We start from the raw sequence: 25,285 nt of genomic DNA on the forward strand, positions 1-25,285 counted from the left end.
TTTCTGAGCATCCATTGACCTCACTCCTTGTCACCAGCTCTGTCTTAATGGGAAGGTCATGCTGCCTCAATTTCCTGGCTTTCAGAGATGACTGGAAAGCCCAAGAATACAGGGCAAGTTTGGTCTTCAAGGAAGATACTGGGATCTATGTGCACCTCTGCCTGGCCTAATACCACATCTGGTGGAGACATTCCCATCTATTCAGGTGACACAGTTCTGTGTCCTAAAGAGTATAATAAGGTTTTGGAGTGATAGACGAGGAGACAGGTGGATTCAAAAACAAGGCTTATGATCAAAGTCCTGGAGAGTTGGTTAGATGCAGATGAGTCACAGCTACAGGAAAGGTGGAGCAGGAAATTTTGGTCTTATTGGAAGAAACAAAGGTGTAGTCTTAATGAAATAATTTGGAAATCAAGCTGGCCATTCTGCCTCTTTAGTTTACCTGGATAAATTTGAGCCCCAAAGTTCTGATAGTGATGGGAAGTGAAAGAGGCCATTTCCACAAGGGGAAAGAGCCCTAGTTTTGTAAAAGCTGGGATTTGAAGAATTGGGGATTTCCCAGGAGCTGGCGCAGTACAGAAAGAGTAGTTTCCTGAAGGCCAGGTTTCTACAACCCTTCTGGGACTTGACTGAAGTGTTTTTGTAAATAAACCCAGTTGATAAAGTGGAGGCCACCTCTGTGAAATAGGAGTAGAAATGCAGCACCAGAGAAAGGCACAGGGTATATCCTCTATGGAGGGGCATGTTGAAGGGGTGTGGGGGGAGTAGGAAAGGAGGGGCGTGAATGCAAGAGGAGCTGTCGCTGAGAGGCATAAATGAGGAAACAGCGGACAGGCCTGGATGCCAGCTTATCTCTATCTTCTAAAATTTACTTACTCTCCCCAAGTTCTGTCTTTTCTGTCAGGACATATGGATGTAGCGCATGAGCATCTTCAGTGGTATATCATTTTTAGTAATTTTTAACACATTTAATACTGCCAACAGCATTAATCACTGTGGAGCTTTAAACTTAACCATGAAAAAGGCCTAAACATAAGATTTTGGAGTGATGGATGAGGAGACATCACAAGTCAGAAATTCTTCTGATTTTTTATAAAGGAAATTATATAAAAGTTTATTGCAAAGGTTTGATATTCTAATAGAATTCAGTGCCTAATACAAAGATACCCCCAACATAAAATTGAGGTATATAGGATACTAGAGAATTAAGATAGAGAGATTTAGGAAGGAAAATTGAGACTGAGAATGGATTTAGGATAAATATCATAACACCTCATTTATTTATACAGGAAGCATCTACACCCAGACCTTGTCTGGAAGCTGCCCATCTGTCTGTCCCTACAAGAGAAGCCACCAAAAGACTCTATTTGTCAAACCTTGCACCCCCAGTTCTTTCTGGTGCTAATTCTCTGGGTTTATTAGGCCACAGAGCAGGACCATTTTCTTTGATTGTTTGTTGTGAGATTTGATGCTTCCCTTTTTGCACTGAAGTGCAAGTGTTTCTCTGTCTCTTCTGATTTATGACACAAAAAGGAAGATTTGTTCTCTAGTGTTCAAGATGTAGGTGTCAAAACTTCAGGTTTCAAAGTTACTTTATTTTTTTGCTGTTTGCTCTTTGGAGTTTTCATGGAATTTGGTTAATTGTATTAATTCTATATTCCGTAGTTCTTGGTAAAATATCTTGTTTTAAAAAAACAAATACATGTATTGCTGAGTTTGCAACAATACTGCCCTCTGAATACCTCAATATTTCTGTTCATCACAATCACACAGGCTCAGTTATGGTCTGAGTACATGTACTGTATGAATTTTACTCTTTCCCCCTCTCAGGCTATATAGATAAAAAAAATTGTAAATAAAAAAAATTCAATAAAAAAACAGAGACTGAGAAAAAAGAGTAAAAGAGTAAAGGTGAAACGTACATTGGGTGATCTATTTTTTTATCTGAATTTCTTCTGATTTTTAATAATTGAAATTATATAAAAGTTTATTGCAAAGGTTTGATATTCCAATGGAATTCAGACAATGATACCCTCATAACATTTCAACCAGAGGACATTGCACTCATACCCCAGTGGATTATCTCAGATAAAACTTGGACATAATGTTATTTTATCTCCACTGAGACATTCTAACTTTTGGATGCTACCAATGGGCCAAATATTATTTTTAGAAAGGAAAATAAAAAAGGAGACAGTGCCACTTCAGGCAAGTTTGTTATTTCTATCTCAGCTTAAACTGCAATCAGGCATGCAAACCTGGTGGCCCTCTCTGGTGGTGCTGATGTTGACCTTTAATGTGAAGGTGGAACTGAGTGGAAACCAGAGTTCACAGAGAAGGAGACCTGGTGCATCCAGTGGCAGAGCCTTCAGCCAGTCAGGTTTCTGTTCTGGAGGCTGATCTGTGTTGTTCCTGTCACTGGATAACTGTATGGATGGCTGGTTTTATAATGCTCCTGTAGGTCTCATACACTTTTAAACATAATCTCCTAAAGATTAGAGATTTCAGTTTGGAATTTGTATGTCTGCATTTTGACTCTATAAGTAAGGTACACTATATTACTCCTCTATAATGATAGAAATTAATATTATAAATGTAGCTACACTTTATTCATTCACACTTCATTTTAATATATCAGCTTCAGAGAGAAAAGGGAATATTTTACATAACAATTTTATTAAGTTAGATTAATGCTTTTGATCTTCATTCCACTTTGATGGTTTACTTGGGAACAAATAGAATGAACATGATATTTTCTTGAGAAAGGATTCGTTGCTGAACTTCATTACTACCTGAACTTTTTATTACATTACAATTTCACATCTATAACCAAATGTCTCCCAAAATTGTCTGGACCCATACTTGAAATCACTTCCTGACCAGCTTAAGTAGCTGTATAATGGAGTCTTCAAACTCTGTTTATTAGGAACAAAATAAACGCTTAATAAAACACAAAAGAAAAGACAGCAACAATGCTCAAGCTCAAATCTCTCAATAACTTCTATTCCTACTTCTAAATGGCCTTTCTTTCTTCTATGATATGAAGAATGATCAAAAGAACCCTGATTATTTTAGTCACAATAACCTGTTTTCTATCTCAGCCTCACACTATTTAGTGGGCTCTTTTCTTACACCTAAATGAGAAATAAGTATAAACTGTCAGTCTCCAGACCTATTGATTTTTTTCATTCATTAACTAATGTTATCTTAGTTGGAATTATTATCTGTGAATTGATAATTTCAGAGGATAAAATAGGGAAAAATTGATCCTAGTTTTTTTCTACACTGAGTTCACTTTCAGTGGATACATATGGATCTAATTTTTTAAAAAAGGAGGTAGATTGTCACAGAAAGTCATAAAAACCCACAGATGCATTTATAATATGAAGAATAATATGTTCATATAAAAGAAAACTGCATATTACATTCTACATATATTCACTTTTGGACACATACACATCAGTGTAGAGCAGTGTGTATATTCATTTCTTGAATCAACAATTTAAAATTGCCCTTCCAAATTTCTTCTCCAAAATTTGTCTTCACACACTTCCTCCAAGAATTCACATTTAGGCACCATCTGTTGAATCCAAACCCCTCACCTCAACCCTGAAAAACAAAAAGATTTCACAGCATAACCTGTGAATTGTAGCTTCCTCCTTCTATTTACTGTTACTTGTTGTTTGATTTTTCTTCCATAGGATTTGTGCATCTGGTTGGAGGACACGGACCTTGCTCTGGGCGAGTGGAAGTGAATTCTGGAGAAGGATGGATTCCAGTATCTGATGGGAATTTCACATTAGCCACAGCCCAGGTCATCTGTGCAGAGCTGGGTTGTGGCAAGGCTGCATCTGTCCTGGGGAACCTGCCCTTCAGAGAGGACAGTGAACAGGTCTGGGCTGAAGAGTTCCAGTGTGAGGGACAGGAGCCTGGCCTCTGGTTCTGCCCCAGAGTGCCCTGTCCTGCTGGCAACTGCTCCCACAGAGGGGCTGTGCAAGTTTTTTGCTCAGGTGAGACTGACAACAGGACTTTAACCTCCCTACACACTCTATGGTCATAAGAAAAATGTGAAATTTTGCTAAACCCTGTCTTCTACCAGGATACACAGATATTCGGCTCATGAAAAATGGGAGCTCTCAGTGTGAAGGTCAAGTGGAGATGAAGACCTCTGGAGGCTGGAGAACACTTTGTGCCTCCCACTGGAATATGGCCAATGCCAATGTAGTTTGTCGTCAGCTGGGCTGTGGAGTGGCCATCTCCACCCCAAAGGGAGCATACTTTGTGGAAGGAGGAGATGAGATCTGGAGAGACCGATTCCACTGCTCAGGGTCTGAGTCCTTCTTGTGGAATTGCCCTGTGACTGCCCTGGGTGTTCCTGCCTGTGCCCATGGAAACACAGCCTCTGTGGTCTGCTCAGGTAAGAGAGGTCAGGGCTGACTGGTACTTGAGTGGCATGTCTCTAAGAGCAGACATCATGGAAAGCTGACTTCAAAAATGTGACATTTTGTGATAAACCATGTTTCTTAATGATCATTCATCTTCCAGCCCTGTCAAGAAATATTAAGAGGATTTGTTTTAAGTAAGAATTATAATTTATTGAAATTCATAGATAACACTATATAACAATGAATGACAGCTCTGACATGTTCCTCACCTTGGACTATCAGAGAGTATCAGCAGCTCCCAGAAGTCACCCTCACATCCCTCTCTCTAGTCACTGTGCCCTCCTCCCCTCCAAAGAAGACCACTCTAACTTTTGTTGCCAAGGAATTTTGTTTTTCAAGTTTTGAGCTTTATAGAAAATCATGCACCATGTTCTCTTTTTGGTTTACTTTGACTCAACAAAACTCTTAGAATTTACCCATATTTCTATTTTTATCTTAGTCTAATTTTTATTGCTGTAGAGTTTTCTGCCAAATAACCATAGGATCACATGTTGAACAATTCAAATGATTTGGAGATTTAAGTTGTTTGCACTTTTTGAGTACACAAATAATGATCCTATAAAGTACCATGTCAATATTGTTGGGTGCAAATATGGATATATTTGTATATCTTTATTAATCCTTGTCCTATAATATGTCCCCTCTTTATATATGGTCTTCTTTCTAGAGTCAAATTCTTGTTCATAATGAAGCAGAGCATATCAACATTTGCTGATCTCATAGTTTTCTAGTGTAATATTAAAAATAAATTTGCTATCATAAGATCATAAAAATATTCTTCAAGAGTATTTTATACACATTTAGTTACCTTTCTTTACATATAGTTGCACAATCTTTCTGGAATTGGTATTGTATAAAGTGTGTACTGTAAAAAAGTTTCACATCATTGTTTGGATATCCAATTGACTCAGAATGATTACTGAAAATCATTGCTATGTCACCTTTGAAATACACAGGGTGCAGATATTTCTGACTCTTGTTCTATGCTCTGTTCCATTCCATTCTGTCATTTTCTAGGCTTGTAGCCATGCATACTTCCTTAATTATCATAACTTTATAGCATGTCTGATTAACATTTTTAAAGATTTCTTTAAAGCAACTGCACTAATTGTGTTGTTTTTTTCTGTCCAGTACATTGGTCATGCTTGGTCTTCTGCATTTCAAATAAATTTTACATACAACATGATATATTTAATTCAACAATAGAATGATGGTCTTTAGATTGAGTTTGGATTTGACTTAAATATCTAATTAATGTACAAGCTAATTAATGTACAAGGTGTATCTTTAATTTCCCTCAGAAATTATATGTAACTTTCACTACATATACTGCTGGTGTTTTATATTTTTGATGTTATTTTATAAATTTCTTTTAGTAAAATGTCCTAGGACATTTAATGTTTTAGTCTAATTTTTTATGCTGTGACAGAAAGGCCTAACAAAAACAATTTTTTTTTATTGTTGGTCGTTCAAAACATTACACAGTTCTTAATACATCATCTTTTCACAGTTTGATTCAAGTGGGTTATGAACTCCCAACTTTACTCCGTATACAAATTGTTGTATCACATCAGTTACCCTTCCATTGATTGACATATTGCTTTTCTAGTGTCTGATGTATTCTGCTGTCAGTCCTATTCTCTGCTATCCCCCCTCCCCTCCCCTCCCCTCCCCTTTTCTCTCTCTACCCCTTCTACTGTAAATCATTTCTTCCATTTGTATTATCTTGTCTTACCCCTCCTTTCCTCTTATATATCATTCTCACTCCCTTTCCCTCCCACCTCTCATCCCTGTTTAATGTAAATCTTCTTCTCAAGCTCTTCGTCCTTACCCTGTCCTTGTTTACTCCCCTTATATCAAAGGGGTCATTTGGTAATTGTTTTTTAACGATTGACTAGCTTCACTTAGCATAATCTGCTCTAATGCCATCCATTTCCCTCCAAATTCTATGATTTTGTCGTTCCTTAATGCAGAGTAATACTCCATTGTGTATAAATGCCACATTTTTTTTTATCCATTCATCTATTGAAGGGCATCTAGGTTGGTTCCACAATCTTGCTATCGTGAATTGTGCTGCTATGAACATCGATGCAGCAGTGTCCCTGTAGCATGCTCTTTTTAAGTCTTTAGGGAATAGACCGAGAAGGGGAATAGCTGGGTCAAATGGTGGTTCCATTCCCAGCTTTCCAAGAAATCTCCATACTGCTTTCCAAAATGGCTGCACCAATTTGCATTCCCACCAGCAATGAACAAGAGTGCCCTTTTCTCTGCATCCTCTCCAGCACTTATTGTTGTTTGACTTCCTAATGGCTGCCAATCTTACTGGAGTGAGATGGTATCTTAGGGTAGTTTTGATTTGCATTTCTCTGACTGCTAGCTATGGTGAGCATTTCTTCATGTACTTATTGATTGATTGTATGTCCTCCTCTGAGAAGTGTCTATTCAGGTCCTTGGCCCATTTATTGATTGGGTTATTTGTTATCTTATTGTCTAATTTTTTGAGTTCTTTGTATATTCTGGTTATTAGGGCTCTATCTGAAGTATGTGGATTAAAGATTTGTTCCCAGGATGTAGGCTCCCTATTTATCTCTCTTATTGTTTCTTTTGCTGAGAAAAAACTTTTTAGTTTGAGTAAGTCCCATTTGTTGATTCTAGTTGTTAACTCTTGTGCTATGGGTGTCCTATTGAGGAATTTGGGGCCCGATCCCACTGTATGTAGATCGCAGCCAACTTTTTCTTCTATCAGATGCCATGTCTCTGATTTAATATCAAGCTCCTTGATCCATTTTGAGTTAACTTTTGTGCATGGCGAGAGATAGGGATTCAGATTCATTTTGATGCAAATGGATTTCCAGTTTTCCCAGCACCATTTGTTGAAGATGCTATCCTTCCTCCATTGCATGCTTTTAGCCCCTTTATCAAATATAAGGTAGTTGTAGTTTTGTGGATTGGTTACTGTATCCTCTATTCTGTACCATTGGTCCACCCGCCTGTTTTGATACCAGTACCATGCTGTTTTTGTTACTATTGCTCTGTAGTATAGTTTGAAGTCTGGTATCGCTATACCACCTGATTCACACTTCCTGCTTAGCATTGTTTTTGCTATTCTGGGTCTTTTATTATTCCATATGAATTTCATGATTCTTTTATCTATTTCTACAAGAAATGCCATTGGGATTTTGATTGGTATTGCATTGAACTTATAGAGAACTTTTGGTAATATCGCCATTTTGATGATGTTAGTTCTGTCTATCCATGAGCAGGGTATATTTCTCCATCTTCTAAGGTCTTCTTCTATGTCTTTCTTTAGGGTTCTGTAATTTTCATTATATAAATCTTTCACCTCTCTTGTTAGGTTGATTCCCAAGTATTTTATTTTTGGGGGGGATATTGTGAATGGAATAGTTGTCCTCATTTCCATTTCAGAGGATTTGTCGCTGATATACAGGAACGCCTTTGATTTATGCGTGTTGATCTTATATCCTGCCACTTTGCTGAATTCATTTATTAGCTCTAGTAGCTTCTTTGTAGACCCTTTTGGGTCTGCTAGGTATAGGATCATATCATCTGCAAATAGTGATAATTTAAGTTCTTCTTTTCCTATTTTTATGCCTTTAATTTCTTTCATCTGTCTAATTGCTCTGGCCAGTGTTTCAAGGACTATGTTGAACAGAAGTGGTGAGAGAGGGCATCCCTGTCTTGTACCAGATCTTAGAGGGAATGCCTTCAATTTTTCTCCATTCAGAATGATGCTGGCCTGTGGCTTATCATAGATTGCTTTTACAATGTTGAGGTATGTTCCGGTTATCCCTAATTTTTCTAGAGTTTTGAACATAAAGGGATGCTGAACTTTGTCAATGCTTTTTCTGCATCTATCAAGATGATCATATGGTTCTTATTTTTAAGTCTATTGATGTGGTGAATAACATTTATTGATTTCCGTATATTGAACCAGCCTTGCATCCCAGGGATGAATCCTACTTGATCATGGTGTATAATTTTTTTGATATGTATTTGAATCCGATTCGCCAGAATTTTATTGAGGATTTTTGTGTCAAGGTTCATTAGAGATATTGGTCTGTAGTTTTCTTTCTTTGAAGTGTCTTTGTCTGGTTTCAGAATCAGGGTGATGTTGGCCTCGTAGAATGAATTTGGAAGTTCTCCCTCTTTTTCTATTTCCTGAAATAGCTTGAAAAGTATTGGTGTTAGTTCCTCTTTAAAGGTTTTGTAAAACTCTGCTGTATACCCATCCGGTCCTGGGCTTTTCTTAGTTGGTAATCTTTTGATGGTTTCTTCTATTTCCTCTATTGTTATTGGTCTGTTTAGGTTGTCTATATCCTCCTGACTCAATCTAGGCAGATCATAAGACTTAAGGAATTTATCTATGCCTTCACTATCTTCTATTTTATTGGAGTATAAGGATTCAAAATAATTTCTGATTATCTTCTGTATTTCTGAAGTGTCTGTTGTGATATTGCCTTTTTCATCCCGTATGTTAGTAATTTGAGTTCTCTCTCTTCTTCTCTTCGTTAGCATGGCTAAGGGCCTGTCGATTTTATTTATTTTTTCAAAGAACCAACTTTTGATTTTGTCAATTTTTTCAATTGTTTCTTTTGTTTCAATTTCATTAATTTCAGCTCTGATTTTAATTATTTCTTGCCTTCTACTTCTTTTGCTGTTGTTTTGCTCTTCTTTTTCTAGGATTTTGAGATGAAGTAAGAGATCATTTATTTGTTGTTTTTTTTTTCTTTTTTTGAGGAATGAATTCCAAGCAATGAATTTTCCTCTTAGAACTGCTTTCAATGTGTCCCATAGATTCCGATATGTTGTGTCTGTGTTTTCATTTAACTCTAGGAAGTTTTTAATTTCCTCCTTGATGTCTTCTAAAACCCATTGATCATTCAGCATCCTATTGTTCATTCTCCAAGTGATGCTTGATGTTTCCTTCCTTCTTTTATCATTGATTCTCAGTTTTATTCCATTATGATCAGATAAGATGCATGGTATTATCTCTACCCCTTTATATTGTCTAAGAGTTGCCCTGTGACATAATATGTGGTCTATTTTTGAGAAGGTTCCATGTGCTGCTGAGAAAAAGGTGTAACTACTTGATGTTGGGTGGTAAAGTCTATATATGTCAATTAAGTCTAGGTTGTTAATTGTGTTATTGAGTTCTATAGTTTCCTTATTTAACTTTTGTTTGTAAGATCTGTCCAGTGGTGAGAGAGGTGTGTTGAAGTCTCCCATGATTATTGTATGGTGATCTATTAGACTCTTGAACTTGAGAAGAGTTTGCTTGATGAACACAGCTGCACCATTATTTGGGGCATATATATTTATGATTGTTATGTCTTGTTGGTGTATGGTTCCCTTGAGCAGTATGAAGTGTCCTTCTTTATCCCTTTTATTTAACTTTGGCTTGAAATCTATTTTATTAGATATGAGTATGGACACTCCTGCTTGTTTCCGCAGTCCATATGAGTGGTATGATTTTTCCCAACCTTTCACCTTCAGTCTATGAATATCTTTTCCTATCAGATGCATCTCCTGTAGGCAGCATATTGTTGGGTCTTGTTTTGTGATCCATTCTACTAGCCTGTGTCTCTTAATTGGTGAGTTTAAGCCATTAACATTTAGGGTTATTATTGAGATCTGGTTTGTTCTTCTAGCCATATTTGTTTATTGATGTTACTAAACCTGATTTGTTATTCTTATTGACTACTTTCCCCCCTTTACTGTCCTACCTCCCATTGTTGGTTTTCAATGTTATTGTCCATTTCCTCTTCCTGTAATGTTTTGCAAAGAATTTTTTGTAGAGATGGTTTTCTAGCTGCGAATTCTTTTAACTTTTGTTTATTGTGGAAAGTTTTAATTTCATCTTCTATCCTGAAGCTTAATTTCGCCGGATACACGATTCTAGGTTGGAACCCATTTTCTTTCAGTGTTTGAAATATGTTATTCCAGCTTTCAGAGTCTGTGTTGAGAGATCAGCTGTTATCCTGATTGGTTTGCCCGTAAATGTAATCTGCTTTCTTTCTCTTGCAGCTTTTAAAATTCTCTCCTTATTCTGTATGTTGGACATCTTCATTATAATGTGTCTAGGTGTGGATCTCTTATGATTTTGCACATTCAGCGTCCTGTAGGCTTCTAGGATTCGGGATTCTGTCTCATTCTTCAAGTCTGGGAAGTTTTCTCGTATTATTTCACTGAATAGACTGTTTATTCCTTTGGTATGGAGCTCTGTGCCTTCTTGTATCCCAATGACTCTTAAATTTGGTCTTTTGAAATTGTCCCATAATTCTTGGATGTTCTGCTCATGGTTTCTTAGAAGACTTGTTGAGCTGTCTATGTTCTTTTCCAGTTGAAATACTTTGTCTTCATTGTCTGATGTTCTCTCTTCTAAGTGATCCACTCTGCTGGTAGTATTCTCAATTGAGTTTTTAAGTTGGTTTATTGTTTCCTGCATTTCTAGGATTTCTATTTGTTTGTTTTTTATTACCTCTATCTCCCTGTGAAATTGATCTTTTACTTCCTGGATTTGTTTGTCAATGTGATCTTTTATTGTCTGATTTTGCTGTCTCATGTCTTCCTTGAGACTCCAGATCATCTGAAGCATATATATCCTGTACTCTTTATCTGACATTCCATCTGTTGCAGCTATTACCTCTTCAAAAGTTGAGTTGACCTGCATTGCTTGTGGTCCTTTCTTTCCTTGTCTTTTCATGCTGCTCACATTTCTTTCTGCTTGGTGAAACTGTTGTGATTATGAGTTTTTCTCCCTAATTATTTATATTGCTCTTGTATAGTTGAAAAATCTCCCTTGCAGGGCGGGTAGTGGCTGTGCTCCTTCTCTAGTGGGGTGATCTCAATACTGCGCTGGCAGGCCGCTAGGCCTGCTCTGCTGGTTGTTCGCAGGTCTGCCCCCCCTGCGGGAGCGGGTGGCGGCTCTGCTCTGCCCCCCCTCCAATTGTGGTGATATGACTATCACCCCCTCAGGTAGTTGGGCCTGATCCGGATGTGGGCGGCTGCTCTGCTCTGCCCCCCTACTCCAAATGGAGTGGCGTATCTACCATGCAGGCAGGCCTCTAGGCCTGTTCCGTTGGTGGGTCTCAGGTCTGCCTGACTCTAGCAGTAAGGGGAGTTGGGTGTTGAGAGTCCTTTGGTCCTTGCGGTCACGCCCACAGAGAGATTTTGAAGTTTCCCGGTTGTTCGCCAGGTGTGCGGGGCTATTAGCAGAGCCCGGAGGGCATGGCCATGTGCGGGGCCATACGGGGACCCTTCTAGCTGAGTCGGGTGACCGGGAGCCACGTGAAGAGCGGGGTAGCTGTGTCTGCGTGGTTAAGATCCGAGCGGGTGGTTTGGCTGTTCGCCGAGCGAGAGCAGGGCCTCCGGGAGAGCCGATATAGCGGAGGCGTCTGCCGGTTTGGGCTGCCACTCCGCTCCGGGCCACCGCCGCTTTCAGAAGCTGCTGGTGGTTGGGGAATTGGACCTCTGCGCCCGCCGGAGGGGCCACCTGTAGAGCCGGGAAGCTGTGACCGTGTGGTAGGGACCGGGTGGGTAATGCGGCTGCTCCCAGAGCAAGCCCTAGGCCTCCCAGGGGGAGCCCGGATGGCGGAGGCCGAATTCTGGTTCGGGCGGGGCGGGCCAATTCGCTCCGGGTGTCCGCTGCTTGCAAAAACAGCTGCTGTTTACAGAAGATGGTTTCTGCACCCGCCGCGGGGCCACCTGTCTAGCCAGGTAGCTGTGGCCGTGTAGTTAGGAACCGGGTGCGTGATGCGGCTCCTCCCAGAGCGAGCCCTAGGCCTCCCAGGGGGAGCCCGGATGGCGGAGGCCGAATTCCGGTTCGGGCGTGGCGGGCCAAGCTGCTCCGGGTGTCCGCCGCTTGCAAAAACGGCTGCTGTTTACAGAAGATGATTTCTGCACCTGCCGAGTGTCCACCTGTCTAGTCAGGTAGCTGTGGCCGCGTGGTTAGGAACCGGGCGGGTGATGTGGCTCCTCCCAGAGCGAGAGCTAAACCTCCCGGTGGGGCCGCATGCAGGAGCGGCTGATGTCTGTGGGACTAGAATTCTGTGCCCGCGTGGCCGTCCAAGATCCACTTCTCTGGGACAAACTGTCACTACCAATAAACCTACCAGTTCACGGCAGCTCTCTTCTTCAGGGAATTATGCTAGAAGTTCCTCCGTAGGTAGGCTGCGGCTGTTCCGATGGGTCTTTCTTATCCGGTCAAAGTGGAGACGTTAGAATCGCTGCTTCCTCGCCGGCCGCCATGTTGGATCTAACAAGAACAATTTTAGGAGAAAAAAAATTATTTTGAAGCTGAAGTTTTCAGAGGTCTCAGTCCATATATATCCTACTCCATTCCTTGTGGTTGGAGGTAAAGGCAGAATATCATAGTGTAAGAGTGAAGCAGGGTAAAGGAGGTCAGAAGATGGCCACCAAGAAGCAGAAATGGGGAGAGCTCTGCTCAACAAAGACAACATGTAAATCCTCAAATCATGCCAACAGGGACCTATCTTATTCAGCCACAACATATCTGACTATTGTCACCACCCAGTTAATACTACAAAAGGACTAATGTGCTGATTAAGTTAAAATGTTCCTAACTCAATCATTTCACTTGTAAACTTTCTTTCATTGTCTCACACATAAGCTTTTCTGGGATACCCAGTATCTAAACACCACAACTAGTTTTTGCATTCGCTTTTTTGGTGGCTTTGTTTTTCTTTTTTCCCTTTCATTTATTTTATTATTTTTCTTGATGATTTAGAATTCTGAATAAGCTTCAAAGATAGCACAAATTTCCCAGATCATCCTAACCCTGATTCCCCAATGCTATTTTTTTCTATATTATCCCCTCTTTCTGCCACATTTTTCCCTGAATATGTAAAATATTTCTGACTGACTAGTTAAGAGTAGGTGAATAAGATATTTCCTTATTTTTGAAATATTATCAAGACTATTTACATAACCACAGTGTCATTGGCAATTTCCATAAAATAACCTGTTGGCTTCCAATTATGATGGAGAAAGTGTGGTACTTGTCTTTCTGTGTCTGGGTTATTGAACGTAACATAATGTCCTACGATTCCATCTATTTTGATGCAAAAGGCAAGGCACCATTCCTTTTATGGTCATATTTATACCACATTTTCTTTATGAATTTTTCTTTCAGTGGACATCTGATTCCATAGTATAGCTATTGTGAATAGTGCCCAATAAACATGGGAATGTACGATTGCTGTTTCACAGTAAATGTATTTTTCCTAGTTGCTATTGTTTTTTTAATGTATCACTGCACCCCCTAAAAAATAGCAACACAAGTGTAATTTCCAGATTCATAAATTTGGCAAGGGCTCTTGACAGTTGCCACTTGTGATCTCTCATGAGGTTGCACTTGGATCTCATCAGCAGCTGAGGTCATTGAAGACTTGACCAAGCTGGGAATCCAGGACAATTTATTCACATGGCTGGTAGCTTCAAGTTCACCTGGGGCTGCTGACAAAACCACCTGCAAATGTTCTCTCCGACAAGATAGTGTCTACAGAGTAGATTTCCATTAAGCAAACATTCTACTAAGTCAGAGGAGGAGGCCTGACTTTCTTAGCAAGGTTCCTAAGTCAAGCTGTTCTGACTTTACCACATTCTGTTGCTTATAGACTTTATAGACAACTCACCACTGTCATCCCAGATGGGAGGGCAGGAGGAATGGATAGCACAGGTCAATGAATAGAGTGTCACAGATTTTGTGGGTTATTTTCAAAAACTACAAGTGTGTTAAATATCTCACTTTGTGTATTTTCTAATTTTATTTTTGTGCAATCTATTATGGTCTTAATACCTAAAATTTGTAGGAATGTTACGTTCTCTCACCATCTCTCTTAGTATCCTATTATATTTCTTATGGTTTGTCTTTATGTTTTTGACTCTATGTTTTCCCATGTTAATCCACTTAATTTTTTCTATTTTGTGTTAACCTACAGTATTGTTAGACTCATCCTCTGGTTTCTTATTTTTAGCTACTGACTATATAGGTTCATTTTACTTGGTTCTTTTTAGTTATACATCACTCACAAATATTTATTGGATTTTTGTCATTTTCTACCAAGATGCACCATCTCTACGACAAATATTCTTTTATAAAATATGATACAACTTTCATCATTGTTTAAATATGATTACTCCTCTTTGTTTCAATGTAAATTTTACTTGTGTACTCCCAGGAAAAAAATGGCAAACATGCTGAGATTTTCAGAGTGTCACCTACTACCTTTGAATGCCCTAATGCCTCCATGGAAAAATAGCTGAATATAGCTTTATTTTTCTCTGAACTTGACTCCTAAGTCTTGCTTCCCTGGGAGTTGTATACTTTTCTAAAGTCATTCCTGGGACTTTAGTAGACTTACACCTCATTTAAGAGAGAAGTGTGTCTCAGAAGCAGAAGAAGAATCCTTGAATAGAAGATAGGAAGTTACTGATTGTGGGCTACAGCTTTCAGATGCCATCACTGGATTATTGTCAAGTTTAATTCAGTTTCCTGCTCTCTAATCCCATCTGTAGGAATCCAGACCCAGCTGCTTCCTCAGTGCAATGACTCCTGGTCTGATCCAGCAGTCTCTGCAGCCTCAGAGGGCCACACTGCCAACTGCTCAGGTGAGCAAGGCTCCAGCACCAGAGCCTTCCCATTCCCTGTATAACTGCCCACTGACATGACCCTGTCTCTCCTCAGACAGCAGACAGCTCCGCCTGGTGGATGGGGGCAGTCACTGTGCAGGAAGAGTGGAGATCCTGCAGCAGGGCTCTTGGGGCTCCATCTGTGATGACAGCTGGGACCTGAGTGATGCCCATGTGGTGTGCAGACAGCTGGGCTGTGGAGTGGCCCTGGAGGCCACCATCTCTGCTCACTTTGGAGAGGGATCAGGGCCTATCTGGCTGGATGACGTAAACTGCACAGGAGAGGAGGCCCACGTGTGGCAATGCTCTTCCCAGCACTGGGGGCAGCACAACTGCAGTCACAAGAAGGATGCCGGGGTCATCTGCTCAGGTCTGTGATACATTCTGTGCATAGGCTGGAAGGGCCTGCAGGATGGTGTCTGAGCTACTATTGGGTAGTTGCTGATAGAGCAAAGGAGAGGTGGTACCTCTCACTATTCCTGTGCCTGCAGCAGAGGAGAAGATTAGGTGCTTCCATGTCCTGCTGCAGCAACTGAGCTTCTGCTCCTTCCTTCTTAGCACTGTCCCTGACACAGTCTTTCTCTACAGTGTCCATTTAAAGCAGTCATCACTCTTCTGTTACCTGCCAGTGCAGCAACTTCCTGACCCACTGAATTAGTCTTCTATTTCTTCTGTAACAAGTTACCATAGACTGAGAGTCTTAAAACAATACAAACTTATCACCTTACAGTGTGTAGGTTAGAAGACTGACCTGGGTCTGTGTGGGCTATAAACAAGGTGTCAGCAGGCTGCAACAGCTGGAGCTCTGGGAAGACTCTTTTAATTACCGTTTTCCACTTCTATAAATTACCTGAATTCATTGTATGACCCCTTCCTTCTTCAACCCAAATTGTTTCAACCCTCTTGTCATTCCATGTTCATATCTCACTCTGGTGAGGGCCAGAATGGCTAATCTGTTTGTGAGGATACTGGTGTAAGGATGGCATTACATTAGAGAAATCCTATTCAGAATTATCCAGGATAATCTCACAATGAAAGCATAATTTTTTAATTTTATTTTTTTGTTTTTGTTTGTTATTTTGGTACTGGGCTTGAATCAGGGGACTCAACCACTGAAGCACAACCATGACACTTTTGTTTATTTTTTATTTTAAGACAGAGTCATATTAATTTGCTTTGAGCCTCACTAAGTTGCTGAGGCTGGCTTTGAACATGAGATGCTCCTGCTTTAGCCTTCCAATCAACTTGGAACACAAGCATGTCCCATCTTGCCTAGAGAAAGGATTCTTTTCTTAATCTTGTTTGAAAAACCCTTTTGCAATGTGAGCTCAAATATTCACAAGCGCTCAGGATCAAGAAGTAGACATATTTGGAGCTCTACACTTCTACCACTCTGTTTATACTCGTTTTTTTTTAAGGATCTGTTAGATGTTTAGTCAGATAGCAGATAAAGAATTAACTTTCTGTAGAGTCTCCAGATCATTGTTCCTGCCTGTGCATTTGGTAATATTACATTGTTGAAGAAACAGAAACAGAGGTACAAGTTAGCAAAACACGTTAAAGGGACAAAAATTCCAGTCTTCCACCGAGTGGGCATTTCCTCAGCAGAGTCAGCAATGAGCACTCACTACATAGGAATAAAGAAGAAACAGCAGTAAGAGTTGAATACTCACTGAGCCCTATTTTCCTCCTTTCCATTTCAGAGTTCCTGGCCCTCAGGCTGGTGAGCAAGGACCAGGAGTGTGCTGGGTGGCTGGAGGTTTTCTACAACAACACCTGGGGCAGTGTCTGCCACAGCCCCATGGAAGCTGTGACCTTGTCCATGATCTGCAGGCAGCTTGGCTGTGGAGACACTGGGACTCTGGATTTCCTGATTCCTCCCAGAGAAGGTTCTAGGCCTCACTGGGTAGATGGAATCCACTGTCGAGAAATTGATACCTCTCTCTGGCAGTGTCCTTCTGACCCCTGGAAATACCAATCTTGCTCTGCAAAGGAGGAAGCTCATATCACATGTACAGGTGACCTACTGTCTATTTTTATGTGTTTGTCCTATGCCTGCAGGTTGTTGTTAAGAAAGTTTTATATATCCATGTATAATGGATGAGTTGAAATAAATCTGCAGAATCAATACTGGACCTAGAGATTACTTTATCCAACTCTTGCAATCCTACTTCAAAGGCAGATATAAGAAAATCTGCAATGATAGCAATTTATTTGAAAAGTACCAGAGACTGAACTGAGCATATGGGAGCATGAAGTTACACTCTGATTAACATTCTTGGCAATTAGCTAATGCAGTTTCAGATTATATAAATTAATCTGTATTTCCTTAGTGAGAGAGTGAATGATTAGATCTCAGTAGTACACATTGCTTACTGTGTGCTATCACCTTTCCCCCACCCCACCATACCACAAATAATGTGGCTTAATCCTCACAATCAACTGATGATAGGTATCATGGTGATCATTTATTTCAGAGGAGGAAACTGAGGTTAGGAGTAAACACTTCATCTCCTTAAAACTTTCAAACCAGTGGGGAACAATTTGGGGAATCAAATATATTGGACTCTTTACTCTGAAATCCATCTACACCAGACAGACTATGTGTCAGTTTATTTTGTTGATGGAAAGTAATCAAGTAGAAAGTACTTGTAGGTAGAAAAATAATTACAGGCAGGAAGACAGACACAAGAAGAAATCACTGCCCCTATCTTCATGGAGTTTGCACTCCAGCCCGACTACACAACCATGCATAAGGTGCTATGGAAATGTGTGATTTGGGAAAAAGAGAAAAAAAATTTTGAAAACTTAATGAGCACTAGAGGTTCAATGAAAGAAGAAAATAGAGGATTTATCAGTGTAAGTACTGACTTGGGAGGAGCATAGTGACCTTAAGGTACCATGAGCAATAGAGGAAGAGGGTGAGGAGAGTGATACATGATTACCTGGATGGGTAGGAAGAGCTCAAGGCCTTTCCAAAGCATGTCCCAAATAATAATCCTATTGAAAAGCTGTTTGTTAATCTTCCCCTTTGCCATATCAGCGAACTGCTGTGAGATGAAGGGCCTGGTCTCCCCTTATTTTCTTCTTTGAAGTCACCTCCTCACAGTCCCAGTGATCTTGGTTGATACTACCCCCTCTGAGCCTTTATCCATATGCTACTGCAAACTAATGCCCACTTCATCCCTCTCTCAGAAAGCATTCCATTGTACCTATTGGAAATTGGAACCTATCATCTTCTAATTTTTTTAAGACCTGTCATGTCCCCTTCAGTTTCTTGTTCTGATAAAAACCTGGTTGACCTCTGAAAACAATGAAGTAGTAGTTATTTGGAGGCTCTGTGTTTCCCTTTCAACATGCTTTTTATTTCTAGGTCAAATTTTAGAATAAGCTTGTAATTATCCATCCTATTAGAATATTTCTGCTGTACCTTGTAATTTTTAATAAATTCTTTTCTTTTTCTCCATGTCCAGCTGTTTGATTTTGCCCATGAGGTGGTACCTGCCAGCTCTTTTGGTGTCACTCTCCAGCTTGGTCACTCCCCTCATCCAGGATGTCTGAAGTACTAGGCTCCCCAGTCCCCTCTGTCTCCTGTTCCTGGTGCTGCCAGGAATCTTGTACACAATTGAGATAACATCCTAGCCTCTCAATTATTGGCTTTCTCCCTTTGAAGCACTCCCCTTACATTACATCTCCATGTATGGCCACGCTATTGACCATCACTAACTGTCCAGCTCGAGATCTTGATTGCATTGTTCCCTCTCTGACTACTGCTTCTTTTCCTTATGGCACATATTCTTGATGCTCCTTTTCTCCAGATACTTAATCCTCATGCAGATTCCAAATGTTTTCCTTTATCACCTTCACAGTTTTCCACTCTCCTCATGATTGCACATGTTCTTTTTACCGTGTTTAGACAACATGATGCTGCATTATAATCCTCCCCCTTCAAGTACACTCAATTCTCTGCTCTCTTCTTTATCTATCAATGACAAGAATGATTGTGTAAACTACCTAACTCTTCCCTGCCTGTACTGGACTGGGCAATGACTGCTGAATCATGAACAAGTACTGTATCTTGTTATTATGTGAAATTATCTTGCAATTCTCTTTGAATTTGAATCCAACCTCTGACGGACCATCCACGCCAGCCCATATTCTAATGTGCTTCTCTCACATGTGCTTTTGCCCTTTCTGTAACATGTTATTTTACAAATCCTCAGATCTCTCACATGCTAATATTTTAACTCCACCATACACTTAAATGATCATCTTGCCTCAAACATCCCTGGAAAATAGAAACCTTCAGCTGCCTACTTTGTTTTTTCCTCATACAGTCACTTTACCCTATTGGTTGTTCTTATTTTGTCTTATGGATTTTCAATTTCTCTTTGCCTATATATTTTTTCTGGACAGCTTGAATAATCTATTGTCACATCTTTCTCCCTTATTCATCTTGGAGCTTTTTCTTTTTCTTTTTTTTAATTGGTTGTTCAAAACATTACAAACCTCTTGACATATCATATTTCATACATTAGATTCAAGTGAGTTATGAACTCCCATTTTTACCCCAAAAACACATTGCAGAATCACATCAGTTACACATCCACATTTTTACATAATGCCCTATTAGTACTGTTGTATTCTGCTACCTTTCTTATCCTCTACTATCCCCACTCCCCTCCCCTCCCATCTTCTCTCTCTACCCCATCTACTGTAATTCATTTCTCTCTCTTTTTTTAACCATTCCCCTCACAGCTTCTTATATGTAACTTTGTATAACAATGAGGGTCTCCTTCCATTTCCATGCAATTTCCCTTTTCTCTCCCTTTCCCTCCCACCTCATGTCTCTGTTAAATGTTAATCTTTTCCTCCTGCTCTTCTTCCCTGCTCTGTTCTTAGTTGTTCTCATTATATCAAAGAAGACATTTGGCATTTGTTTTTTTAGGGATTGGCTAGCTTCACTTAGCATAATCTGCTCTAGTGCCATCCATTTCCCTTCAAATTCCATGATTTTGTCATTTTTCAGTGTTGCGTAATACTCCATGGTGTATAAATGCCACATTTTTTTTTATCCATTTGTCTATTGAAGGGCATCTGGGTTGGTTCCACAGTCTAGCTATTGTGAATTGTGCTGCTATGAACATCGATGTGGCAGTATCCCTGTAGTATGCTCTTTTAAGGTCTTCAGGGAATAGTCCAAGAAGGGGAATAGCTGGGTCAAATGGTGGTTCCATTCCCAGCTTTCCCAGGAATCTCCATACTGTTTTCCAAATTGGCCGCACCAATTTGCAGCCCCACCAACAATGTACAAGAGTACCCCTTTCCCCACATCCTCACCAGCACTTGTTGTTCTTTGAGTTCATAATGGCTGCCAATCTTACTGGAGTGAGATGGTATCTTAGGGTGGTTTTGATTTGCATTTCTCTGACTGCTAGAGATGGTGAGCATTTTTTTATGTACTTGTTGATTGATTGTATGTCCTCCTCTGAGAAGTGTCTGTTCAGGTCCTTGGCCTATTTGTTTATTGGGTTACTGGAGCTTTTTTAATTTACTGAATTGTTAATGTTTGATTCTTTCCTCCTTCTCACTTTTTTTTTAATCTGCTCTTCTAGTGAGATTTATTCTTTCCTATGCTCTCGTGGCTCGGTTGTCCTGCTTCCTGCTCTGTGTGTGGGATTGCTTCATTATCTTCTACAGTGTAGGTTCAGTTGTTCAAAATTCCTTTAACTGATACTTATCTTCAAAGAGACTTATTTATTTATTCTAAAGACTTACTTATTTATTCTAAAGATAACTTCACTGAATATACTCATGTAGTTCACAGTTGTTTTCTTTCAAGGTCTTAAGTACTCAACTCCATACCCTCCTGATATTTATTGGTTCTGTTTGGAAATCAGATATGCGAAGATATTCTTAAAAAGCACTTTTTCTTAACCATATGCCTTGAGATGTAGGTGTCTTGTAGTGTTGAGATTAATTTAAAGTGGACATTGTAGGTTGTTTCTCTGTGGATTCTTTGGCTGGCAATAATGGGTTTTGAAACTTCAGGTATGTGTCAGAGCACGTCTTTTTCTATAGTTCTCATATAAATGGAGTCCTTCTGGTAGTTCAGGTGTGTTTTTATGGACAACACAGTGTCAGGGCATTCTTCCTGTGGTATTATTTTTTAGTGTTTGCTCTGAGGGGTATGGAAGCAACCTGTACTGAGGTCTTTTAAGGTACTTTTTTTTACAACATTTGGATTATTTCTCTCTGGAGAAATAATTAATAATTAATGTGGAGATTGTCCAAGAACAGGAATTATGCCAACTTGTGACTGGCTCTTCAGCTGTGGATTTCTTACTTCCCTATTCATTAAGTATAAATATCCACTAATGTTTCACCAGGACTAGGTCACAGCTTCAGTAAGGAGAATTTTCCCTATAGTGGCTAGAGTTAGTGTGCCAAGTGTCCTAGCCATGGTGAATCCCTGGAAATCCTGTGAAAAATAGTGTGATCCCTGGAGAGGTGACATGGGGAAGCTGTGAATGGCCAGATGCTGTCTCTTAGCTCTCAGACCTGGTCCCTATGTGCAACCATATGTGCCTGGAATTGCTCTTCTTCACAGAGAATAGGACCACTTACCAATGAGACCTCCATCCCTCCCCTGTAATTCAGTGCTCTCAGCATGTTTGTGACAGGTACTCTTCCTACCTGAAACTGTAGAACGCTAACTTCAACCCAATCACTATGTCAGGGTGGCCCAGGGACCTAAAATTGTCATTACCACATACTGTCTAAGCCCCAGAGCAGTTTAGTTCCTAACAATGACCACTTCTTAAGATAGCTCCTGGTTATATCATTCTGAGAGCTTGCTGGGCAATGTGGTGATTTTTTTCTCTAAAGCTTGCTTATTGTACAGAAGTACTCTGTCTCAGAACAATGCCCCAAATTTGATTTAAAGCTTGTAAGAACCATGTGTTTCTCCCACAGGTAAGATACCATCTGGGTTGTCTGCATTCTCCAGTTTACTTTATACTTACAAGTTGTCTCCCTCACTCAGGCAGCTGGAGATGAAATTGTAAATTGCTTTGTACTTTCCTAGACTGCCTTTCTGCTCTCCATGAAGTTTGTCATGACTTCTTTATCAGCTCCTTTCTTTCTCTTCTCAAAATATAATTGTCCCTTTGTTCCCTAACCTTTTTCACTCAGAGTCACAACAAAGGTGCCTCTTTTCTGCGATTTATTTCCTTGCCCCAAACTCCTATTTTTGTATAATAACAATTCCTGAAAACAATTCCAAGCATAGATTTGATTTGTTTGAGGGGTAAAGTAACATTCTATGGGTGTTGAGCAATGTCAATATCTGACATCAACTTTTTTTGAGAAGTTTCTCAACCTACCTAAAGTAAGTCAAGGTTTGGCATTACATATCCAATCTGAACTCTGAAGCCTAGAATCATTAATGAAATATTTGGAGGCAAACCATGGTCCATCAATTTTCCAGTTTTAATGACCATATGGTTATAATTTCTCCTGGATTCATGGCTGTCACCTGAAGTTTCTGATAATCTCATCCCAGTTTCTTACTCTACCCACTGTGTTCTGATCCTCCCATATATTAGGCAATTAGAACTCAAGTGTGTGTGCTCTATAAGAACAAGTCAGATGCTGGCCCATTGACTTTTAGAAATCATTCAGAAAAAGACACTTTTAACTACTCAAGGTAGGAAACCTGACATTTCTAGAACTGTTTTATCAAATCCTATGGAGAACTCTGCAAATAATAAGTTTAACTCTAATAGCAGCTACATAATAATTTCTATGTGAGACATCTAACTATATTATATTGTGTTTAATTTTTTTTCTTATTTTTTACATAATTGATTTTTCTACTTATTTTGGTAGACATTGAAACTTAGCTGCTGCCCTGCTGTAAATGACTCCATGTGTTACACAGCAAGCTCTGAAATCTGAAAGTGGATACCACCAACTGATTTGTTGAGGGGGGAATAGCAAAGGACAAGAAAACACTCCTCTTTTTCTTTGTAAATACAACCATTGACCTAATTATTTTCTTCTCAGAGAGCCCACAGCTCCGCCTGGTGGATGGAGGCAGTCGCTGTGCAGGCAGAGTGGAGATCCTTCACCAGCATTCCTGGGGCACTGTCTGTGATGACAGCTGGGACCTGAAAGATGCCCACGTGGCGTGCAGACAGCTGGGCTGTGGAGTGGCCATTGATGCCATGGGCTATGCACAATTTGGGGAGGGATCAGGACCCATCTGGCTGGACGAGCTGAAGTGCACAGGAGAGGAGGACCAAGTGTGGAAGTGCCCAGCTCAAGGCTGGGGACAGCATAACTGCGCGCACGATGAGGAGGCAGGTGTCATCTGCTCAGGTAGGGTCTGTGCATTCTCCACAGCATAGGAGAATTGAAGAGACAAAAAGTGTTTATCTGTTCTTGGGGAAATAAGGGACAGATGATGAGCCATGGAGGATTAAGAGGTCCCCATGAATGCTGATTGCTCAAAAAAGCAGTATAGGATGAATTTTATTGAATTCTTTCTTGTAAATCTCAGATAGTGTCCTTTCTATTCTCTGCAGTCATAGTTGATGAGATAAGGTTACTTTATATAATCATTCCACATAAAATCATCTTTATAATTCTGGTTCTATGATTTACTATTTGTAGGGTTACCTATAAATTACCATGCACATCCTCTTTACAAAAAAAAAAAGACAAGAATGGGGATTTTTTTTTCATTTGAATTCAATATTTATTTATGTAGAGCTAGAGATAGTTTTGCACTGGTTAGTAGGTGTATAGGCACATGGATGGGATTAAACATATCACAGGTGAATTTATGGATTACTGAAAACTTGCAATTCCTCTTTCCAGATTCAGACATCAGAATTATCAACTCATTGGCAGGAAGGGCCAGAGAACTTTGAGTGAAATGCTCTGAGTCACAGATATTCCTTCCATCATCACTACAATAGATTCCCTCTACATTTCTTTTTCAAAGCAATAAATTTATACTTGTGAGATGAATTTAGCTCTGTTAATGTTGGATGTAATAAAATATTAATGCATATGTATTATAGTAAGATGTTAAATAGTTTAGGATTAGAACCAGAAGGGTTGTTTAATGATCTCCCACAAATACACCATATTAATTGTTACTCACACACTAAACTGGCTTCATAACAGACAATAAACAAGGTGAGCGCCTGATTTTACTATGATAAAAAGAAAAGACACATTGAAGGAGGAAGGAAGATAAGACTTGCCCATTTCCCAACCTCAAGCAGCCCAGCATGAAGGGAAATGCATTCTTGGGAAATGGAAAGGGAATTAAACCCAGACCTTTTACTTGAAACCCAGGACTAGGCCTGCCATAGTGAAACTTGGTGCCCAACATATCCCAACAATACTGTCCCCATGCCAGTAACCTCACACTGAGACTCTGGAACTGTGTTTAGTTGGGTAGCAAAGAGACTGCCTCCACTACAACTATTCCAACCTCTAGCAGAAGAGGAGAAAGTAAGAGTCTAAGGATCAGGCAGAGTGCTGGCATAGGACTTTGTCTTGGAATTCAGTGCCAGACCCACCATGATCATACCCAGTACCAAGTAAGAATTAGAGGTCTCAAATGTAGAAGGGTTATGACAGAGCAAGACCCGTGTTCTGGTGAGACAGACTCAAGAAGTACCTGCAGCACCTGTGGCTGATTGCAAGAATCTGGAGCCTTGAGTGCACCTCACCAGTAAGCAGCTCATAGTATTTAGGGCCTTGGTCCCTCCCAAGTTCTGTGTTGCTTTGGCAGGCTGTGTTTTCAGGGTGTGATGGTAGAAAAATGGGCATCTGCAACATTGGTGGTCACCTCCTATCTCATTCCTCCGCAACCTCCAGCATCATAACATGGAGACAGTTGAGTGTTTGCATGAATGTGAAAAGTTAGTTGAGCTGTTGTGACTGGGAGCCTCAGATTCTTATCAATATAAATTATAATACAGCTTTCAAAGATGAAAGATAAAGAATATCAGGCATCAAGGAAACAAAATAAGAAATAACATTTATAAGCATGTCCCAATTCACGTGATGACAGACTTCTCAACAGTAAATATATAGGTCAGAAGTCAGTGCCATGAGGTTTTCATAGAACCTAAGAAAAACCTGCCAAT

At 39.9% G+C, this 25,285-nt stretch overlaps 1 protein-coding gene across 1 annotated transcript in view; it reads left to right on the forward strand.

Moving 5' to 3' along the window:
- The window catches only part of LOC144364800 (antigen WC1.1-like), a 76,918-nt gene that overhangs the window by 17,400 nt on the left and 34,233 nt on the right, over window positions 1-25,285 (forward strand). The window contains exons 6-11 of the mRNA XM_078015883.1: window positions 3,702-4,010; window positions 4,100-4,417; window positions 15,003-15,095; window positions 15,172-15,486; window positions 16,820-17,134; window positions 23,184-23,498. Of these exons, the coding sequence (XP_077872009.1) occupies window positions 3,702-4,010; window positions 4,100-4,417; window positions 15,003-15,095; window positions 15,172-15,486; window positions 16,820-17,134; window positions 23,184-23,498 (1,665 nt within the window). The remainder of the gene's footprint in view (window positions 1-3,701; window positions 4,011-4,099; window positions 4,418-15,002; window positions 15,096-15,171; window positions 15,487-16,819; window positions 17,135-23,183; window positions 23,499-25,285) is intronic.

Source organism: Ictidomys tridecemlineatus, chromosome 6 (assembly GCF_052094955.1).
Source record: "Ictidomys tridecemlineatus isolate mIctTri1 chromosome 6, mIctTri1.hap1, whole genome shotgun sequence".
Classification (NCBI taxonomy): domain Eukaryota; kingdom Metazoa; phylum Chordata; class Mammalia; order Rodentia; family Sciuridae; genus Ictidomys; species Ictidomys tridecemlineatus.